Genomic DNA, 20,743 nt, shown 5'->3' with positions numbered 1-20,743 from the left:
TGACATTGGATTACTCTGGTAATAGTTTATAAATACTAATTAATAATCATGTTAAGAACACACTTATTTTAACATAATATTTCAAAGGCAAATTGCGTCGGATATAATATAAAATAATGTTTCCGTATAAAATGTTTTTAATTTAAATGACACCTTACTTTATACTGATTTGATATTTGCTATTAACTTATGTTTTGTTGATTATGCTTTATTTCTTGCATCACCTTCTAGTCTTGATCGCAAACTTTATAGATAATATATTTCAATTGAATCGATATTTCAGTTGACTCAACGTGTGCTGCTTTCCTGAACGAACACAGAAACAGGAATATGTTAAATCTAGTTGACCTAATATAACAGGCCCATTTACTTAAATTTCTCTTAATAGCAAAATCTATATAACAATGAGCTATGTGACCTACTTAGGTCTGGTAATTTTATTTTGACAGTTGTTATAATACCATATATAGTCTTTGGTGTGGCACAGCGGTTAGAATCTCGGCGCGCCACGGCGGCGGCCGAGGTTCGATTCCTCGGTTCGGAACCGAGTAGGGTGGCCCTGTTACGCAGTGGCCTGGATCACGGGTTTCGGTTCCCGGTTAGATCCCATGACCATCAGGGTGGCCCTTGTGGCCTGGATCACATTTGATCCCATGACCCTCGACCTGTGTGGTCGTATGAGACTTGGTGACACACAATAGGCAGCTCATTGATCAGACGTCGTTGAGAGACCTAAGCCCTGTGTGTTGCCGTGTAGTACTAAGTTGTTTAAGTAGCATATTATTATATTACTTGTGGTTAAGTAATTCTTTATGCTTATAGCAGCGTTGTGTAAACTGTGGTGATTTTTCTGAAGTGTTAAAAGCTGTGATAGTGTATCATATTATTATTTCCCACACATTGTAAGTTGGGTTTCGTTCATTCTGTAAATCTATTTTATTCCTGTATAAATCTAGTGTTCTGCCACGACTTTGTACACTCATTACAAGTTATATGCAGATTAAATGTATTGTTGGCATCAGTAGTTTTTCTAGTGTTTCCCCTAGACATCAATTACGAGTCCTAGCGAACTAGTGTGTTAACTTTCTTTTATTTAGGCTTGTCGCCATCTGTGTGTAATCAGTTAAACGAATCCGGGAGCGTTCGCCATCTATCTGGCTGATAGATTGGTGTCCGTTACAAAAGTGGGGACTCGCCGGCATGTAATCTGTTGTACGAGTTGTTGGTTTAAACATTTAAACACTAGGTTCAGTTCTAGTTAGTTGTTTTTTAACCCAGTGGGGCTGTGTAAAAGCGCCGCTCAAGGCTAGAGTTATCTAGGTCAGACAGCCAGACGTGTCGTGTCCTAGATTTAAGGTCAAGTTCATAGCAGAGCGTTGGGCTGTGTTAAATTTAGTTTTGTTTTGATTTTGAAACTAGTTGAAATGGAGTCTTTTTTTATAAAACCCACTATTGAGGAGGTAGAGAAGTTAAGTAGGAAAGATTTAATTAGTGTTGTAAAAGAATTGAAGTTAGATTATTCTGCCACTCAGAAATCAGAGGTGCTAAGAGATAAAATAATAGTTCATTTTATCAATGAAGGTGTGTTCGAAGAGAGTTTGTTGGCTGGTGTGATACTCCGTGAGGAGAAAATTGCTTTAGATAAGAGGAGGTTGGAATTAGAATTTTGCAAGGTTAGTGGTGATGTCACTTCTCTAGAGAAACCAAAAAAGTTGTCGGTGGGGCAGGTGATTGCCAAATTTGGGAAATTAGTTCATAAGTTTAATGAAATAGATTTGGTTGTCTTCTTTAACTCATTTGAGAGTTTAGCGAAGGCATGTGAATGGCCCGAAACTTCTATTACTGCTTTACTAAGCACGGTTCTTACAGGAAAAGCTGCAAACACATATCAGGCACTCTCTCAAGACGTTCAAACTAACTATGGGCTGGTCAAGACTGCCATTTTGAAAGCCTACGAATTGACCCCAGAGGCTTATCGGATGAAATTCCGAAATCTCCGAAAGCTACCCACTCAATCCTATGTAGAATTTCTCTTCGAAAAAGAGAAAGTTTTTTCAAGGTGGCTAAACTCAGAGGAAGTCTCAGAGTTTGAGAAACTCAAATCACTTGTTCTGAGGGAGGAATTCCTAAAGTCCATACCTGAAGACATACGTCTACATATCCTGGATAATAGGATAGTCGACATCAAGAAGGCTGCTGAGTCGGCTGACACATATACGTTGGTGCATAAGAAACCACCAGTGTCAGGAAACCGCCTCAACCCTGTACTTCCCCTTTTTGGCAACAGTTCCCCTGTTGGCCAACACTTGAAGTCGTTACAGTCCAGAGAGAAGCCAAGATCAACTCTCAGTCGTCGAGCAGTATGCCAGTTCTGCAAGAGACCTGGTCACCTTATCAAGGACTGCTATAAGCGTCATCACGTTAACAGAGAGGTTGTGCGTACCTCAGCGCACAATGCTCTCATCCATCAAGCAGCCAGTTCAAATCTGAACTCTAGTCTTCAGAATGACACTAACCCTAAGTGTCCACAGGAAATCAAGTCTCCACCCATTACGTTCAGTCACATTTTGACTGTTCACGCCACCATCCAGTTTCTTCCGAGTCTACCGATCTCGAGGGATCGAGAAAGGTTGACTTTTCATCTTTCATTGCAGAGGCTGTCATTGGCAAACCAGGTGATCCGTTGTCTCAGCGGAATATCACCGTCCTAAGAGACACAGGAGCGTCAAAGTCACTTCTTTTGAAAAGCTCAATGGACATTACACCGGAGACGAACACCGGGAATGTTTCCATTATCCAAGGAGTGGGGGCAGAATCCACCGTGGTCCCTCTACACAAGTTTTCCCTGAAACATCATCTCGTCGAAGGTGAAGTCATTTTAGGTGTAATAGATAGTATTCCTGTCCCAGGAGTACACCTGCTTCTAGGGAATGACCTTGCGGGAAGCAAAGTATACCCCTGTACGGTTCAAAACCCTTTGTCAACAGTTCCAGATAAGGATAATGAACTGTATCCTGCATGTGTGGTGACAAGAAGCCAGACCAAACAATTGGCTGACACAACGCCTGATCCACACCTACCATCATCGTCGGGAAATCCATCTCCCAAACTGGAGTCTATGCTTCCAGAGAACACAAGCCTGGGCTTACCCCTGAGGATATCTCAGGAAGACATCATTAAAGCTCAACAAGTCGACGCGGAACTCAAAGCAATGGTCGAAAAATCACTCTCAGCTGACGATGGGGAGTATTTCTCCAAGAAAGACCTCTTCTTTCGTCGCTCTGTACCAGTGGATGCCTCACCTGCCGAACCATGGTTGGGTAAAAACCAGCTGTGGGTCCCTCCACCTTATCGGCATGAAATATTGAAACTGGCACATGACCATCCGATGTCAGCGCACCCAGGAGTCACGAAAACAATGGCGAAGATCAAAGAACTGTTTTTTTGGCCGAAAATGAAAAAGGATGTGTCGCGTTACTGCAAAAGTTGCACGAACTGTCAGTTGGCCGGGAAGCCAAACCAGAAAATTCCTAAGGCCCCTTTGAGTCCGATTCCTGTATTAGAAGAACCCTTTTCTAAAATCATCATGGACTGTGTAGGTCCCTTGCCTAAAACCAAGGCGGGCAACGAGTACCTACTTACCTTTATGTGTTCAAGTACCCGTTTTCCCGAGGCGTTCCCCTTACGGAGCATTAAGGCAAAGACTGTAGTCAGAGCCATGACCCGGTTCTTCACTACCTTTGGATTACCTAGAATCGTTCAAACAGAACAAGGCAGCAACTTCACCAGCCACCATTTTCAGGAAGCGCTAGCCAAGCTAGGCGTTACCCACGTCACCAGCTCAGCCTACCACCCTCAGTCTCAAGGTGTACTTGAGAGGTTTCACCAGTCACTGAAAACCATGCTGAGAACGTTCGCTAAAAGTAACACCCAATGGGATGAAACTGTTCCATGGATTATTTTCGCCGCTAGAGACTGTGTTCAGGAATCTCTAGGTTACTCTCCTTTTCAGCTTGTGTTTGGACATTCTGTCCGTGGTCCCCTGAAGCTGATCCACGAGCGTTGGACAGGTACCAGTAACCAGTAAGTGGAGAACTTTGACGATTTTCACGTTCGATTGAAAGCCGTGTGCGAATTGGCTCACAAGAACTTAAGAAAGGCCCAAGTGAGAATGAAAGGACTGTATGATAAGAGTTCTCGTAAACGAACATTCAATCCAGGCGAGAAAGTTTTTGTGCTCGTGCTTCACCTGAACAATGCGTTATCCTTAAGATATTGTGAACCCTTTACGTTACATTCAAAATTAAGTGATTTGAACTATGTTGTCAACACTCCAGACAGAAGAAAGAAACAGACAGTGTATCATGTTAACTCACTGAAAAAGTATTATGACAATTGTACCAATCTTCATTCCACAGCTAAAATTACCTTACCTGTATGTACAAATGTTTCTGATGATGTGGTACATGATAAATTGAAACCCCCACAATTGGTAAATTCTTCCTTTTTAGATAATTTAAATGACCACCTTATGCATTTGTCCACTGAGGAAAGCCACATATTGTCTTAGTTATTTGAGACATTTCCCTCTATTTTTGGGGATGTCCCCAAAGAAGCAAAGGTACAACCTCATGATGTAGATGTAGGTGATGCAAAGGCTGTCAAGCAACACCCCTATAGAGTTAACCCAGAAAAAGCTGTTTTGATAAAAGATGAAATTAATTACATGATCAAGAATGGTATCATTGAACCCAGTTTCAGCAATTGGAGTTCCCCCTGCCTTTTAGTCCCGAAAGACGGTGGATCTTTCAGGTTTGTGACCGACTTTAGGAAGGTCAATGCGCTCACCAAAGCTGATTCCTACCCATTACCTCGAATAGAGGACGTTATTGATAAAGTTGGTCAAGCTAAGATAATTTCCAAAATTGATTTACTGTCAGGATACTGGCAAATCCCCTTATCTGACCGTGCAAAAGAAATATCTGCTTTTGTAACCCCTAATGGTTTTTATAGATACAAACGTATGCCTTTTGGTATGCGAAATGCTGGTCAAACTTTCCAGCGGGTCATTAACTTTGTCATTGCTGACATAGACCAATGTGAGGCCTACATAGATGATATAGTAGTATTTTCTAATACTTTTGAAGAACATATTGTTCAGTTGACTGACCTGTTTACAAAATTGTCTGAAGTTAATTTTACTGTAAACCTGCATAAAAGTGATTTTTGTAAAGGTTCAATTACCTATTTGGGTTATCAAGTGGGAACTAACCAAGTTAGGCCCATTGAAGCTAAAGTAGATGTTATTGTGAAGTTGCCTCCTCCCAAAAATTGTAAAGAAATCAAAAAGTTCCTTGGGATGGCAGGTTACTATAGGCGGTTTTGTCAAAACTGTTCAGCTGTAGCTGAACCACTTACTGCCTTATTGAAAAAGGGTGTTGAGTTTGAATGGTCAACTAAATGTCATGAAGCTTTTTTAACCATTAAGTCATTTTTATCTAATGCTCCTGTTATGGCTGCACCAGATTTCAGCAAGCCTTTTAAACTTGCCATTGATGCTAGCAACTTAGCCATTGGCTCAGTCTTATTTCAGGAAGACAACATGGGGATTGACCATCCAATCGCTTTTTAATCCAGGAAGTTAAATGAAAACCAAAAAAATTACTCCACTATTGAAAAAGAAACTTTAGCTTTGGTTTTGTCCTTACAACATTTTGAAGTCTATATCACTTCTTCAATCAATCCAGTCATGGTATTTTCTGACCATGATCCTCTTAAATTTACCTCTAAGTTAGGACAAAAGAATCACAGAATATTGAGATGGTGTTTATATTTCCAAAATTTTAATCTGGTAATTTCACACATTAAAGGAACTGATAATGTTGTGGCTGACTGTTTGTCAAGGATGTAAAATTTTATTACCCACATTGATCATGTGACATGTTTTGTGGTTGGTTGAGACCTTATATAAGTGGTTTGTTTGGGTGACACTCACATGAATGTGAGTGGTCTGAGTTTTGAATTTTATTCAAAATTACAATCCTGTTGAATATTTTGTTTATTTTCAGGTGAACCTTATTTAAAGGTGGTTTTTCATAATATGTAATCTTTTATGAAAATAAGTCTCACATGACTCAGTTGATATTGTAGCTAGTCATTGAAATAAAGGATTTACCCTGTCGGGTTTACCACTTTTAATATCCACATGGAAATATTGTAATACCCTTTTCTGAGGGACTTTGATGTATTATTATTTTTTGAAAGGGTTACTCCCATTTCACGAATTGTAAAAGCTTGAGTTATTTCCCTTTTATTCCCAGGGATGTTTTCACCTGGTATAAAGATTTTGGTTGGCTACATTTGTAGAACATTTTTTTTATTTTATGCACGATTGGTTACTTATGTATGTTTTTGTGGAACCTATCTGCCACTTCCAAAAAGGGAGGGGATGTGACCTACTTAGGTCTGGTAATTTTATTTTGACAGTTGTTATAATACCATATATAGTCTGTGGTGTGGCACAGCGGTTAGAATCTCGGCGCGCCACGGCGGCGGCCGAGGCTCGATTCCTCGGTTCGGAACCGAGTAGGGTGGCCCTGTTACGCAGTGGCCTGGATCACGGGTTTCGGTTCCCGGTTAGATCCCATGACCCTCAGGGTGGCCCTTGTGGCCTGGATCACATTTGATCCCATGACCCTCGACCTGTGTGGTCGTATGAGACTTGGTGACACACAATAGGCAGCTCATTGATCAGACGTCGTTGAGAGACCTAAGCCCTGTGTGTTGCCGTGTAGTACTAAGTTGTTTAAGTAGCATATTATTATATTACTTGTGGTTAAGTAATTCTTTATGCTTATAGCAGCGTTGTGTAAACTGTGGTGATTTTTCTGAAGTGTTAAAAGCTGTGATAGAGTATCATATTATTATTTCCCACACATTGTAAGTTGGGTTTCGTTCATTCTGTAAATCTATTTTATTCCTGTATAAATCTAGTGTTCTGCCACGACTTTGTACACTCATTACAAGTTATATGCAGATTAAATGTATTGTTGGCATCAGTAGTTTCTCTAGTGTTTCCCCTAGACAATTACGAGTCCTAGCGAACTAGTGTGTTAACTTTCTTTTATTTAGGCTTGTCGCCATCTGTGTGTAATCAGTTAAACGAATCCGGGAGCGTTCGCCATCTATCTGGCTGATAGATTGGTGTCCGTTACAGCTAACATTAATCAAATAACGAAAGTTCAGTGGCGGCCTAAAACAATGAATTTTTTTTCATTAAATCGACAAGTCAGAGTGACATATTTTCATCTGTAATGTGGACCAGTTAAAGCCCATATTTTTTAAAACAAAAGAATCCATTTATTTTTTATTAAAGCAGATCCTCGCGCAATCATAAGTCAATAATTAGAGTGCTAAAAATAACGTTCATAATGAAAAAAAAAATGATTCAGGGTTAAGATGAGGATCCATTCCATAATTATTTTTTTTAAAATTATCAGTAAAATCATCTTTTTGTTTTTTATGATATAAAATTAGATGACATATTCTTTTTACTAAAGACAAAAACTTACAATATTTCAATGGAAACATCAATCGATTATTCATGAAAAATTTTATGCTTTAGGAAAAAAGTACATACACAATAAAAAAGAAACAAAATGAACTAAATGTTTTAACAATTCATAAAAGAAATGGCCATGATTTTATGACCAAGCTAATACTTGCAGTTGAGTTTATGTTAATCAAATTCATGTGAAAGATTGAGTTTAATTTACGTACTGCATTACAGATTTTGGTGGTAATATTAAAACAGCAACGAAACTTGATCAACATCGGTGTGACATTAATCGTTTCATCTGGAAAAGGGTACAACAGGCGTGTGTACATTCTTTATAAGATGGGTCAAATACGCACCACGTTAAACAGTATGGTATTTGATGTTTTAACGTTTGCATCACAAAATGGACACTACAGGGTGGTAGATATTCTAATTAAAGGTGGAGTAGACATGAACCATGTAAAAGATAATGGATTTACGGTCGGTCGAGTTTGCACAAGCTAAAAAATGGCGCTACATATGCAATGCTAACATTATGATACTAGGTAACTGTGATGTGGGGTTTTATAAGTGTGTATGATACTTCATCTATGTATCTTTATTCTGAACGAGCCGACCCGCAGCGTATCATACGCCGCTATTTAGTTGTTTTATTTTAACACGTTTTTCTTAACTCAGCTTCGCGTTTGTTTGTTTGTTTGTTGTTAAAATTGACATCGAAAATTAGCCCACTTCTGATTGCTCTAGAGATATGAAATTTGGCATGCAGGCTACTTTCGCCTAACAATTTCAGAGGCAATCATAAAAACTAGCAATTAGAGACCGTAATTAGCTTAATTTAATTACGCCCCAAGGACCATAAAATTGAGGACATGATTTCTAAAGATACCGACAAGACTGGAGGCCTATTGACACAGTTACTTCGGCCCTAATCGATGTGAGCACGCTGGCCGTGATCGTATAGTGGTTAGTACTTCGCGTTGTGGCCGCGACAACCCAGGTTCGAATCCTGGTCGCTCAAGATTTTTAGTCCGTGTATTTATAAACACTTAATCAAGTCATTAGATAAAGTAGAAAATAAACTATATAAAAAACTTTTTAAAAAACCAGGTTCTTGTAATGACTGACAAAAAAACGTGGGTCGGGCAGATGGGTCGGGAAATTTGATGGTGAACGTACCCATGTTTTTTGTCAGTCATCAAAAGAACCTGCACCGAGGAAGCACAAAAGAAAAATTTATTTTCTACTTTTTAGTCCACAAGAAAAACGTGGTTTTTTAAAAAGTTTTTTGTAAGTATTTTTTCTACTTTTCAGCAATTCGTAATTTGTGAATTCGACAGTACCAATGCTGCCACTGAAAATATTTGCTTTAAAACACTACCCCCCCCCCCCCTTTCCCCTAACCCCGACCCTACACCCCCCCCCCCCCCCGTGAAAGCAGCCTCCTCTTAGTTATTTCTTAGTTACCTCCTGTAAGTTTAATATTGAACTAAATTATCTGCCCCTAATAGAAACCCGGCTCTACGGCTCTACGATTTGTAAACATTTATCTTAGTAAACATTTAGAGTGACCACAACTCACCAGACAATGTGGGGGTGGGGTGGGGGTGGTAGTGATAGTGATAGAGAGAAAGAGAGGGGACTGCAAGGAGGCGCTTGCAGCTTGTTTTCTAACGGCTCCCAGAAGAGAATTATATATATAGATACTGCCATTATTAACACTGCAACTAAAAGCTTGTGAAGGAGGACGGGAACACTCTTATCTTTCCGCAGAAACTAATGAACGACTTTAACAACTTCGTTCATAAAAATAACATTAACTTTAATATCACACACTAATAGATCTATTAAACAGTTATGAAATACGTCCGTTTTCAACTATAGCTAACCCCCATCGAACTTCACTGCTGCGTCTTACGTCGTCGGTCCATTGTCGCGTCATGCTGACGTCACACTCACGCCACAAATATTTTATTGAACACGCGCACAATACTCTCGCACCAAATCGTCTACCATCAAGTTCATGCTGTCCCCAGTAACCTCTACTAATCTAGTCTAATTCTATATATCTAAGCTATGACAGTAACATATATAGGGGAGATAACACATTTGCAAATCTAAAGTTGTTGATAATTTTCGTATTTTTTTTCCATTTTAAAGTGATTATTCATACTACATTCATTATTAAGAACATACTGTAACCTCTGATTGTGGAATTGTGTGTTGGTGTGTATTGGCAATTAAACAGAATATCGCAGTTGTGGTTATAGAAAATAGTGAAATAGAATGTTCAAAAGACCAACAAAAAATGCGGCTATGGTTGACACATTTTTGTCAATTGTCGTTCCGGGCTGTGCAACGAGTTTAGCGTACTGCGACGGTTAAGAAAACTGTGGGAAACGCCAGAGACTTGAATTGAGACATTTATACAAATGACAGAAGCTCTTTTTAAAAAAAGGAACACTTTTCTGTTGGCTTGCTGAAGATAATAGATACAGGGAGAAATTGGGTTATTCGTACTCAGAGTCTGTTTACGTTGAAGCAATCTTTATTGTAAACGAGAAAAAGAATTATGGTTTTAATTTGGAATTGTTAAAACGAAGATTAATTTTAACATATAATTACAAAACAGTACTAATTACTAACACAGTGTTAGAAAGAGTACTACTGGTAGAGCATACATGTACAAAAGGGAATACAGATTCTAATTTTAGTCAATGTATAACCTTGGTAGTCGCTAAACGTGTAGTTTACATGCATAGTTGTCAAATTAAATATGACCTCCGCTCGTTAAAATATTGCTAAATTACATATACGAGGCTCTTTTCCCGTATGTATCAACGGCGACGTCGTTTTACCTCTCGGAGGGTGGCAATATGCAAAATGACCCGTTAAAAAAAAAGTTATCGATTCGCGCGTCTGAAGATCGAACATACAGAAGTTCATGTGTGCTTTGAAAAAATAGTATGGTCTTTGTATTAAGGTATCCGTCTCCAGACTACTTCCCTTTTGTTACTAATTTCAGCTGTTTTTGATTTACATTTCTGGTTGATTTAAATACAACTTTGATGTATCTTTGATCAAGTTATTATTTCAACCACATCCAGAATACATTGTATTAAGTATTAATTTTATATCTGTAAACACACACATATGTAATAGTATTAAATTTATATTTCAGATCAATCAAATGTGCATATTTGATTACCTCAGCTTTTGGACATAGAAATAAAAAAAAAACAGAAATAAAACAGCAATGAATACAATAAGTATTCTGAGGGTTGTTTTCACCTTAGCTATACTATTTATAGGAACAAGTGTTGAGGACAAAAAGGAAATAGGAAAACGTTTTGACTTGTTGTTAGCAGCATTTTATGGCAACATTGGGCAAGTACAGTTACTTATTAAAGAATTCGGAGCCATAAATCATGTTGACGGTAATGGTAATACACCACTTTTACTTGTAGCGTATAATGGACAACATGAGGTTGTTAAATTATTACTTCATTTAGGAGCTGACATAAACCATACAAACCAACAAGGTGACACTGCTTTACATTTAGCATACCTTGGTGGCCATTTCAGCGTAGTAGACATTCTACTGAATAGGTCTGCTGAAATAATTGGAGTTGATATTATTAGTGGCAAACAAATAATCGCTGCGACATGTAATGTTTTGAAAAACATACTGAGTTGTGGAATTAATACAAAATGTATATCAGTAAACACATTTTACAATTTAGAATTCGCTGTTAAAAAGCTGAATAATACTGAAATGACGATTGTATCTCTAGAGTCTCCGTTGGTAGTGTCTCTATTGGAAAAAGTTCAAGATGTAAACTACACCTTAAGAAATGGACAGAACTCACTTTTGTTAGCCTCACAAAAAGGATATTATAAAGTAGTAGAAATGTTACTTAGAAATGTAGCAGACATAGACCATGTAGAGCAGAGGAAGTGGAATGCATTAATGTTTGCATCTCGTAACGGACATGATAAAGTGGTAGATATGTTACTTAAAAGCGGAGCAGATTTGAAGCTAGGAAACAATATTAGCCGTGATGCATTCGTTATTGCCTGTGAGTTTGGTCATGAAAAAGTTGTAGATATTTTACTCAAACACGGAGCCAACATAAGTCAAACTTATCAAACTGGGTGGAATGGATTAATTGTTGCATCTGAAAATGGGCATGACAAAGTGGTTGATATATTACTTAGAAATGGAGCGGACGTAAATCATATAGATCATAGAAAATGGAATGCATTAATGTTTGCATCTCAAAACGGACACGATAATGTAATAAACCTTCTACTTAAGCATGGAGCAAACGTAAACGCTGTCGAAGAACACGAATGGAATGCATTAATGTTTGCATCTCAAAATGGGCATGACAAAGTGGTTGATATATTACTTAGAAATGGAGCAGACGTATATCATTTAGAACATAGAAAATGGAATGCATTAATGTTTGCATCTCGTAACGGACATGATAAAGTGGTAGATATGTTACTTAAAAGCGGAGCAGATTTGAAGCTAGTAAACAATATTGGCCGTGATGCATTCGTTATTGCCTGTGAGTTTGGTCATGAACAAGTTGTAGATATTTTACTCAAACACGGAGCCAACATAAGTCAAACTTATCAAACTGGGTGGAATGGATTAATGATTGCATCTCAAAACGGACGCCTTAATGTAATCAACCTTCTACTTAAGAATGGAGCAAACGTAAACGCTGTCGAAGAACAGGAATGGAATGCATTAATGATTGCATCTCAAAATGGGCATGACAAAGTGGTCGATATATTACTTAGAAATGGAGCAGACGTACATCATTTAGAAAATAGAAAATGGAATGCATTAATGATTGCATCTCAAAACGGACATGCAAATGTAATCAACTTTCTACTTAAACATGGGGCAGATATAAACAGTGTTGAAGACGACGGAGAAAATGCATTAATGATAGCATCTCGAAAAGGACATGAACATGTTGTTGGGATATTTTTCAAACATGGCGCTACGACCTTTTTTTACCCTCATATAATACAAATTGTAGCTGTATCTACACAATTATTTCTATTTTTTGTAATTCTGATTTTAGTTATTTGGTTAGTATTTGCGAAATATCGAGAAAATGAAATCATCGAAAATGATTGGGATCAATTGATGATAGCGGCGTACAATGGAAGATATAAAGCTGTACAGTTTCTGATTAAGATCGGAAGTGATATTAATCATTTAAACAATAGTAAAAATAATGCTTTAATATTAGCGTCAGAAAAAGGCTATGATAAGATTATGGATCTGCTAATAACACATTATTCAAGTTTAAATCAAATAAATCAAAATGGACTTAGTGCACTCATGTCTGCATCCCTTAATGGACATACTAAAGCAATATACATTCTTTTGAATAGAAAAGCAGATGTTAATCTAACCAACAAACATAATAAGAATGCATTAATTTTTGCATCTCAAAATGGAAATTACAAATGTGTAGAGATACTTTTGAAATATAAGGCGGATGTACGTCAAACAGATAATAACGGAAGAAATTCTCTAATGATTGCATCACACAATGGGCATGATAAAGTGGTTGATATTCTACTTAAGCATGGAGCAGACGTAAACTATATCAATCAAGATGAAAATAATGCATTAATATGTGCAAGCTTTAATGTGCATACTAAAATAGCAAATATGCTTATTAAAAAAGGAGCAGATGTAAATCATGTAGATTCATATGGTGATGATGCATTAATTATGGCCTCTCAAAACGGACATGATAAATGTGTAGAAATTCTTTTGAAGAATGAGGCGGAAGTACATAAAACAAATAAAAATGGAAGAAATGCCTTAATGTGTGCATCACTTAATGGACATGAGAAAGTGGTGGATATTTTACTTAGAAATGGAGCTACAGTAAATGATGTAGATTCATATGGTAATGATTCATTAATGTTAGCAGCTGGAAAAGGAAATTATAAATGTGTAGACATACTTTTGAAGTATGAGGCGAATGGACATAAAACAAATAAAGATAGAAGAAATGCCTTAATGCGTGCCTCACTTAATGGACATGAAAATGTGGCTGATGTTTTGCTTAAGCATGGAGCAGACGTAAAATATATCAATCAAGATAAATATAATGCATTAAAATGTGAAAGCTATAATGGGCATACTACAATAGTAGATATGCTCATTAAAAAGAGAGCAGATGTAAATCATGTAGATTCAGGTGGTAATAATGCATTATTGATGGCCTCTCAAAACGGACATGATAAATGTGTAGAGATTCTTTTGAAGAATGAGGCGGATGTAAATAAAACAAATAAAAATGGAAGAACTGCCTTAATGTGGGCATCACTTAATGGACATGAAAATGTGGTTGATGTTTTGCTTGAGCATGGAGCAGACGTAAACTATGTCAACCAAGAAGGACATAATGCATTAATGTTTGCAAGTTTTAAATGGCATACTAAAATAGTAGATATGCTCATTAAAAAGGGAACAGATGTAAATTATGTAGATTCATATGGTGATGATGCATTAATGATGGCCTCTCACAACGGACATGATAAATGTGTAGAGATGCTTTTGAAGAATGAGGCGGAAGTACATAAAACATATAAAAATGGAAGAACTGCCTTAATGTGGGCATCACTTAATGGACATGAGAAAGTGGTGGATATTTTACTTAGAAATGGAGCTACAGTAAATGATGTAGATTCATATGGTAATGATTCATTAATGTTAGCAGCTGGAAAAGGAAATTATAAATGTGTAGACATACTTTTGAAGTATGAGGCGAATGGACATAAAACAAATAAAGATAGAAGAAATGCCTTAATGTGTGCATCAATTAATGGACATGAGAAAGTGGTGGATATTTTACTTAGAAATGGAGATACAGTAAATCATGTGGATAAAAATGGTAATGATTCATTAATGTTAGCAGCTGGAAAAGGACATTATAAATGTGTAAACATACTTTTGAAGTATGAGGCGAATGGACATAAAACAAATAAAGATGGAAGAAATGCCTTAATGCGTGCCTCACTTAATGGACATGAAAATGTGGTTGATGTTTTGCTTAGAAATGGAGCTACAGTAAATGATGTGGATACAGATGGTATTGATGCATTAATGTTAGCAGCAGGAAAAAATTATTATAAATGTGTAGACATACTTTTAAAGTATGAGGCGAATGTAAATAAAACAAATAAAGATGGAAGAAATGCCTTAATGCATGCCTCACTTAATGGATATGAAAATGTGGTTGATGTTTTGCTTAAGCATGGATCAGACGTAAACTATGTCAACCAAGAAGGACATAATGCATTAATGTTTGCAAGCTTTAATGGGCATACTAAAATAGTTGATATGCTCATTAAAAAGAGAGCAGATGTAAATCATGTAGATTCATATGGTTTTGCTGCATTAATGATAGCCTCTCAAAACGGACATGATAAATGTGTAGAGATGCTTTTGAAGAATGAGGCGGAAGTACATAAAACAAATAAAAATGGAAGTAATGCCTTAATGTATGCATCACTTAATGGGCATGAGAAAGTGGTGGATATTTTACTTCGAAATGGAGCTACAGTAAATGATGTAGATTCATATGGTAATGATTCATTAATGTTAGCAGCTGGAAAAGGAAATTATAAATGTGTAGACATACTTTTGAAGTATGAGGCGAATGGACATAAAACAAATAAAGCTGGAAGAAATGCCTTAATGTGTGCATCACTTAATGGACATGAGAAAGTGGTGGATATTTTACTTAGAAATGGAGCTACAGTAAATGATGTGGATACAGATGGTATTGATGCATTAATGTTAGCAGCAGGAAAAAATTATTAGAAATGTGTAGACATACTTTTAAAGTATGAGGCGAATGTACATAAAACAAATAAAGCTGGAAGAAATGCCTTAATGCATGCCTCACTTAATGGATATGAAAATGTGGTTGATGTTTTGCTTAAGCATGGATCAGACGTAAACTATGTCAACCAAGAAGGACATAATGCATTAATGTTTGCAAGCTTTAATGGGCATACTAAAATAGTTGATATGCTCATTAAAAAGAGAGCAGATGTAAATCATGTAGATTCATATGGTGATGATGCATTAATGATGGCCTCTCAAAACGGACATGATAAATGTGTAGCGATGCTTTTGAAGAATGAGGCGGAAGTACATAAAACAAATAAAAATGGAAGAACTGCCTTAATGTGTGCATTATTTAATGGACATGAGAAAGTGGTGGATATTTTACTTAGAAATGGAGCTACAGTAAATGATGTGGATACAGATGGTAATGATGCATTAATGTTAGCAGCCACAAGAGGTCACCTAAAATTTATCGAGTTTTTAATAAAAACTCAAGCAGATAGAATTTTATTACCTCAAAACATGCCGAATGCATTCACAGCCTCCATGTTGCATGGCGTAACTGTTTCAGATGTGTATCTATTTAACATTGTTTTGACTTTGATTGGAAACAATTTTAGAATTGTAGAAACAATTTTATCTTTAGCTCATGAGAAATACATTACAACAAGAACAAAAATGCTTCTCCGTTTTATTAGTAAATCAACAGATGAAGGTAAAAATAATTCATTATTTTTGTTAAAATATGTATTGCTTGTTAACATTATTGTAATTTAAATTATGTGAAATTAAATATATCGACATTGTTAGTATTATTTTGCCAGACACAAGCTTGTAATAGAATACAGTTTAATCAAAATTAACAGTTATTTATTGAAATTATAAGACCAAAATAACCTAAGAAATGGATATTTTACTTTTTCAACAAAAAATAACGGAAGAGGGCTTAAAATGTATGAAACTGGTTCATCTATAGTTTTTGTTTCAAGTCAAATAAGTTCAGATAGCTTAGACGAGTTTATCCTTCAGATCGGGCTTCAATGTTATCAGATAGATGTATCTGTGTTGTTTGCTCAGTTAACCTTTATTTGGGCTGTTGCAAATGCATGTTATGTTTGTGTTAACTTAGAGACTTAAGATGCACCATGTTAATGCATTAGATCAACGTTCTATTCAGTTAAATGTAAGATCTTGATTATTGTCTATCGGTCAGCAATATTTTCCACAATTCCATAACTTAGTTGTACAAATTAATATCATAAAATTAAAATAGTAGCTGTTCCCGTTTCACTGCAATCTTTCACTAAGAGAATATCGAATTCCGATATGTTGATCCTTTTACTTTACAGCACCACATTGTAACACAATAATTGTGTTACTATGTCTATTATGCCTTAGTCGGGATATATGAAATTTAAAAACCATACATTAATATTAATATTTAAAAGAACAAAATGTTCCGTAATGGATTAAAAACGGTTTTACCCTTATCAAAGTATACGCGTCATATATACATACACATATTTGACTCGCTTTACACCAAACTAGAGATGTAACAAATGATCTGCAAATGCAGAGTTTTAACAGGTTTGCAATAACATTCATGAACATAATTAATAATTAGGGATATATGCGCTTTTTTCAAAATAATTTGTCGATATGTAAATAATAATCAAAACATATATGCACAGTAATTTTTCTGTTTTATTTTATTCTGTGAATACTTGAAGATCTAACGATAAATCTCGATCCTCTTCTACACTAATAATTAAAAACGAAGAAGAAGAAGAAGAAATAACGAAAAATGTTGTCATTTCAATTTGTTTTGGAAAATGGTATATAAATATAGCTTTTTAAAAATGTCGACTACGAATGATTTTATATACTGTTATTGAAGCTGTGCTTAGGCTAGGACACCCTATACAATCTTAATATTAAGCATTGATAAACTTCTTCTATTGAATATGACCATATTTATTGTGTCCAAATATTATTGAAATGGCATTTTTAATTTTTCTTAAATTTAAAGCAAAATATTCTTTATGTTGTGAAATTCACAGGAAAATCACAATTCGAAGATTCATTATTACTACAATAGATTTTGTTTAAGTTTTGAGACCAGGACAATATACATACATAAATGTAAAAAATGTATATACATTCATATAAGCTGTATATTACACCACATTGTAAAAACAATAGAGAAATAAACTTGGAGTGATCTCCCCTAAACTTTCTCGAATATTCTTATACTACTTGGTATGGCAACTCGTGATATAGACATGATTTTTTATCTATTTTTAATTACTATCAATTTAAAAAAAATAGAATACAATCACGTAGAAAAAAAGAAATACACACCAAGTGAACGCCTTATAATATGTGTATAATAATGCGGAATATTATTAGTGCTTTTTAAATTCACATGCATTTTTTGACAAATCGGAAATAGCGTAAATTACTACTCCCAGTCAACGGACATTACTCAAAATTTGACAGAAGGCAAGTACTTAGATCTTTTACTTACATTTATCAATGTGAAATATAGAAAAATTGAATGCAGTATAAGTTCCACTTTCGGTTACCGGAAATTCCTGAAAAGTTGATACAAATTTGATATAATACTGATGTATGCAATTTCATTAACCTAGCTGTAACGGTACTTAAGTTATCGTGATCACAGACACATATACACACACATACACACATTTTACAAATGCATACGTACATACACACACACACGTAAAGACAAAATTGCAAAACTATTTTTTTTCCGACTTAAGTTTTTTTTTGCACGATTTCATTACGTCCACTATACTTTGTATACGAGAAAGAAAAAAAAAATATTTGATAACCTTTAATCGCATCTTTTGTTAAACAACGTTTAATGGCTTTAATAGTGTTTTCAGCACACATCAAATTAATTGCTAAATATCTTGGGATTAAATTAACTGCCGCTGTTTTATAAAATTCGGCAACGGGGTTAACAGCTAATGTATAAATATCAATATATATAATTCTCTAGGTGTAGACCACAACGCAAGAAAGCCGACTATCTAACCATCCTCCCGCCCCTCCCTCGTTCTACAGGCATGCGCGACAGACTATACAGCCATCACCCCCACCCTCGCCAGTCTGGTGAGCAGTGGATTGTGAGGATAATCGTCCTTCATAAGCTATTGATAGTATTTTAAAGCAAAATGTAGTGTCGAGTTCTCAAATTTTGAAATAATGAGAAGTAGAAAATAAAACACCTATATATATGCGTATGCTACGCCTAGGATCGGCTCGTATATTCTAATTTAAAATACATGTTTTAATAGTAACATACAGTATATTGTTCTAAATTTTAATATCAGCATTGAGCGAATTTAGAGAAAATGGTACTGCTGCAGAATTGTTTGAGGAGAACTTCTGTGAAAATTCCGACGCTGATATCCACAATTTTATAAAGTAAGTATTATTTGTAATAAAAAAATATCTTCCTACCTGCTTTCACGTGGTACATGTATGTTGTCAAGTCATTATATATTTTTTTATAATGATTAGAAATCAAACTAGCTTTGTTTAGGCATAAATAATAATGACCAGATTAAAGTTTTAGAATTATATTGAAAACAAAGACAAATATCAAAGGTAATTATTTTGAAATTAGCATACAGACAGACAATACATTTGAAGGTAAGCGAAGCTATGTGCCTTAAATATATTGTCTTTGTCATCTGCCTGTATACTTATGCATTAGAAGCAGGTCAAAGTTGAGTTACAAGATTTGCCACAATGTATTTTTGTAAGTGATTTAAGTATATAGTTTGTGTCAGGAATAGTATTGAAGGTATAACATTTAAAATATACCATAACCTACATTAAATGAATAATGCATCGACAAATCTGTTAAACAATTTAATTTTTGTTAATGGCGCATTAAGTGTTAAACATGCAAATATTTTCTGTACGGTTTCGTGATCATTTTACCGCTGTGCTAATTTAACACAAGATCACTTGTTTTAGAAAACGGTTTGAAGAGTTAAGTTTTTCTTATACATCGTTACGATGCCAGGACAAAATTTCTTACACAAAATATGTAAGCATTGTGAACAATCAAATTAAAACGCATGTTCAAAATTACAAAATTAATTCAAACGACAGTAATATACATTGTGTTTCCACTTAGAAAGTTGCTAATTTCAAATAACATACACGATCACATAGTAAATCATAAAGTATGTTCTTCTGTGTCTACGGCTTACATAATGTTTTATAATTATTGTATTTTAATAAGGTCCATCGACTGCTATATAACTATTACAGCGTCTGCTCTCGCAAAAAAGGTAAGATATGTTTATCTAAAAATTTCGAGCTTTTATATTTAAAACAGGGCGGAACTACTATACCGCTGGACTCCAAAACACGGGATTGGGGGATGGGGGGGGGCGTATAAGGGGTCCAAAAGTCGACTTCACACAACAAATGCATGTGTTTGCACCGTGACAGACTTGTGATTTTGTAAAAAACATATACTACAACATTGATTGTTCTACAGTAACTATCACACAGTTAAATAACTGCATGACCTGTAGTTTGAAAAATAAGTAAACCGTTCAAAACTCTACAGACCTTATTGTCCCTCTTTTAATAGTGTATTGCATATTTTTTTATCATAATTTTTTTATGAAAGCCATCACCATTCTCTCCTGACAAAACGTTTGCCCAAAAACGAGTTTCTAGCTCTTAAGTGGGCGATGACAGAGAAGTTCCATGACTATATCGTCGGCTCACACATCAAGGTGGTCACAGACAATGATCACCTGTGCTACATTCTTCGGAATGCCAAACTGGATGCTACAAGTCATCGCTGGCTGGCGTCTCTGTCGATCTATGACTTTGACCTGCAGTACAAAAAAGGGTCTACTCACGTAGATGCCGATTTATTGTCCAGACGACACCAGGACGAGCCGGCAGAGGAGGATGAGCAATTTCAAGTTTTGCTCGAAGACACAAAATTTTTGAGGGAAAAGTTTGAGTTGCAAGCTGCCGAGTCGATTCACATCGACACACACCTAGTATCAGCCATAATTGCAGCCAAGGGTGGCGAGAGCCAGTCGAATTTCTCAACGGATATGAGAACTAACGGGGAAGGTATCACATACATACCGACTGTCGAACAGGTGGTAAAGGATCCGTCATCCATCAGGGAGGATATCTTAGAACAGTCGGGACTGATCATGTACATGATAAGATCTATTTCATACCCATCTGGATGATGCGATTAAACATGCTCGAATGCG

General features: G+C 36.0%; 2 protein-coding genes across 2 annotated transcripts; both read left to right on the top strand.

The window, feature by feature from the left end:
* Positions 1–10,814: 10,814 nt before the first annotated feature.
* LOC131944113 (ankyrin repeat domain-containing protein 50-like) lies at positions 10,815–12,672 on the top strand. Its single transcript, XM_059304621.1, has 2 exons — positions 10,815–12,551; positions 12,661–12,672. Exons 1-2 carry the CDS (start codon positions 10,815–10,817, stop codon positions 12,670–12,672), a joined length of 1,749 nt encoding a protein of 582 aa, XP_059160604.1.
* Positions 12,673–12,725: 53 nt separating this feature from the next.
* On the top strand, positions 12,726–20,719 carry LOC131944112 (serine/threonine-protein phosphatase 6 regulatory ankyrin repeat subunit B-like). The gene is made up of 4 exons (XM_059304620.1): positions 12,726–15,384; positions 15,481–16,170; positions 18,815–18,908; positions 20,134–20,719. Exons 1-4 carry the CDS (start codon positions 12,726–12,728, stop codon positions 20,717–20,719), a joined length of 4,029 nt encoding a protein of 1,342 aa, XP_059160603.1.
* Positions 20,720–20,743: the final 24 nt, after the last annotated feature.

Source organism: Physella acuta, unplaced genomic scaffold, assembly GCF_028476545.2.
Source record: "Physella acuta isolate Inbredline_101_S28 unplaced genomic scaffold, ASM2847654v3 ptg000481l, whole genome shotgun sequence".
In the NCBI taxonomy this organism is placed as follows: Eukaryota; Metazoa; Mollusca; class Gastropoda; family Physidae; genus Physella; species Physella acuta.
Note: the sequence above shows the minus strand (reverse complement) of the source record. Positions and strands in the feature narration are given on the sequence as shown.

What these genes read in the sequence shown, in the direction of transcription:
- LOC131944112 (XM_059304620.1), top strand. Translation starts at nt 12,726, where the DNA reads ATGATAGCGGCGTACAATGGAAGATATAAAGCTGTACAGTTTCTGATT. An exon ending in TAGTAAATCAACAGATGAAG is followed by an intron (nt 16,171 to 18,814) that starts GTAAAAATAATT and finishes TTTTAATATCAG; the next exon opens with CATTGAGCGAATTTAGAGAA. An exon ending in GATATCCACAATTTTATAAA is followed by an intron (nt 18,909 to 20,133) that starts GTAAGTATTATT and finishes TTTTTATGAAAG; the next exon opens with CCATCACCATTCTCTCCTGA.
- LOC131944113 (XM_059304621.1), top strand. Translation starts at nt 10,815, where the DNA reads ATGAATACAATAAGTATTCTGAGGGTTGTTTTCACCTTAGCTATACTA.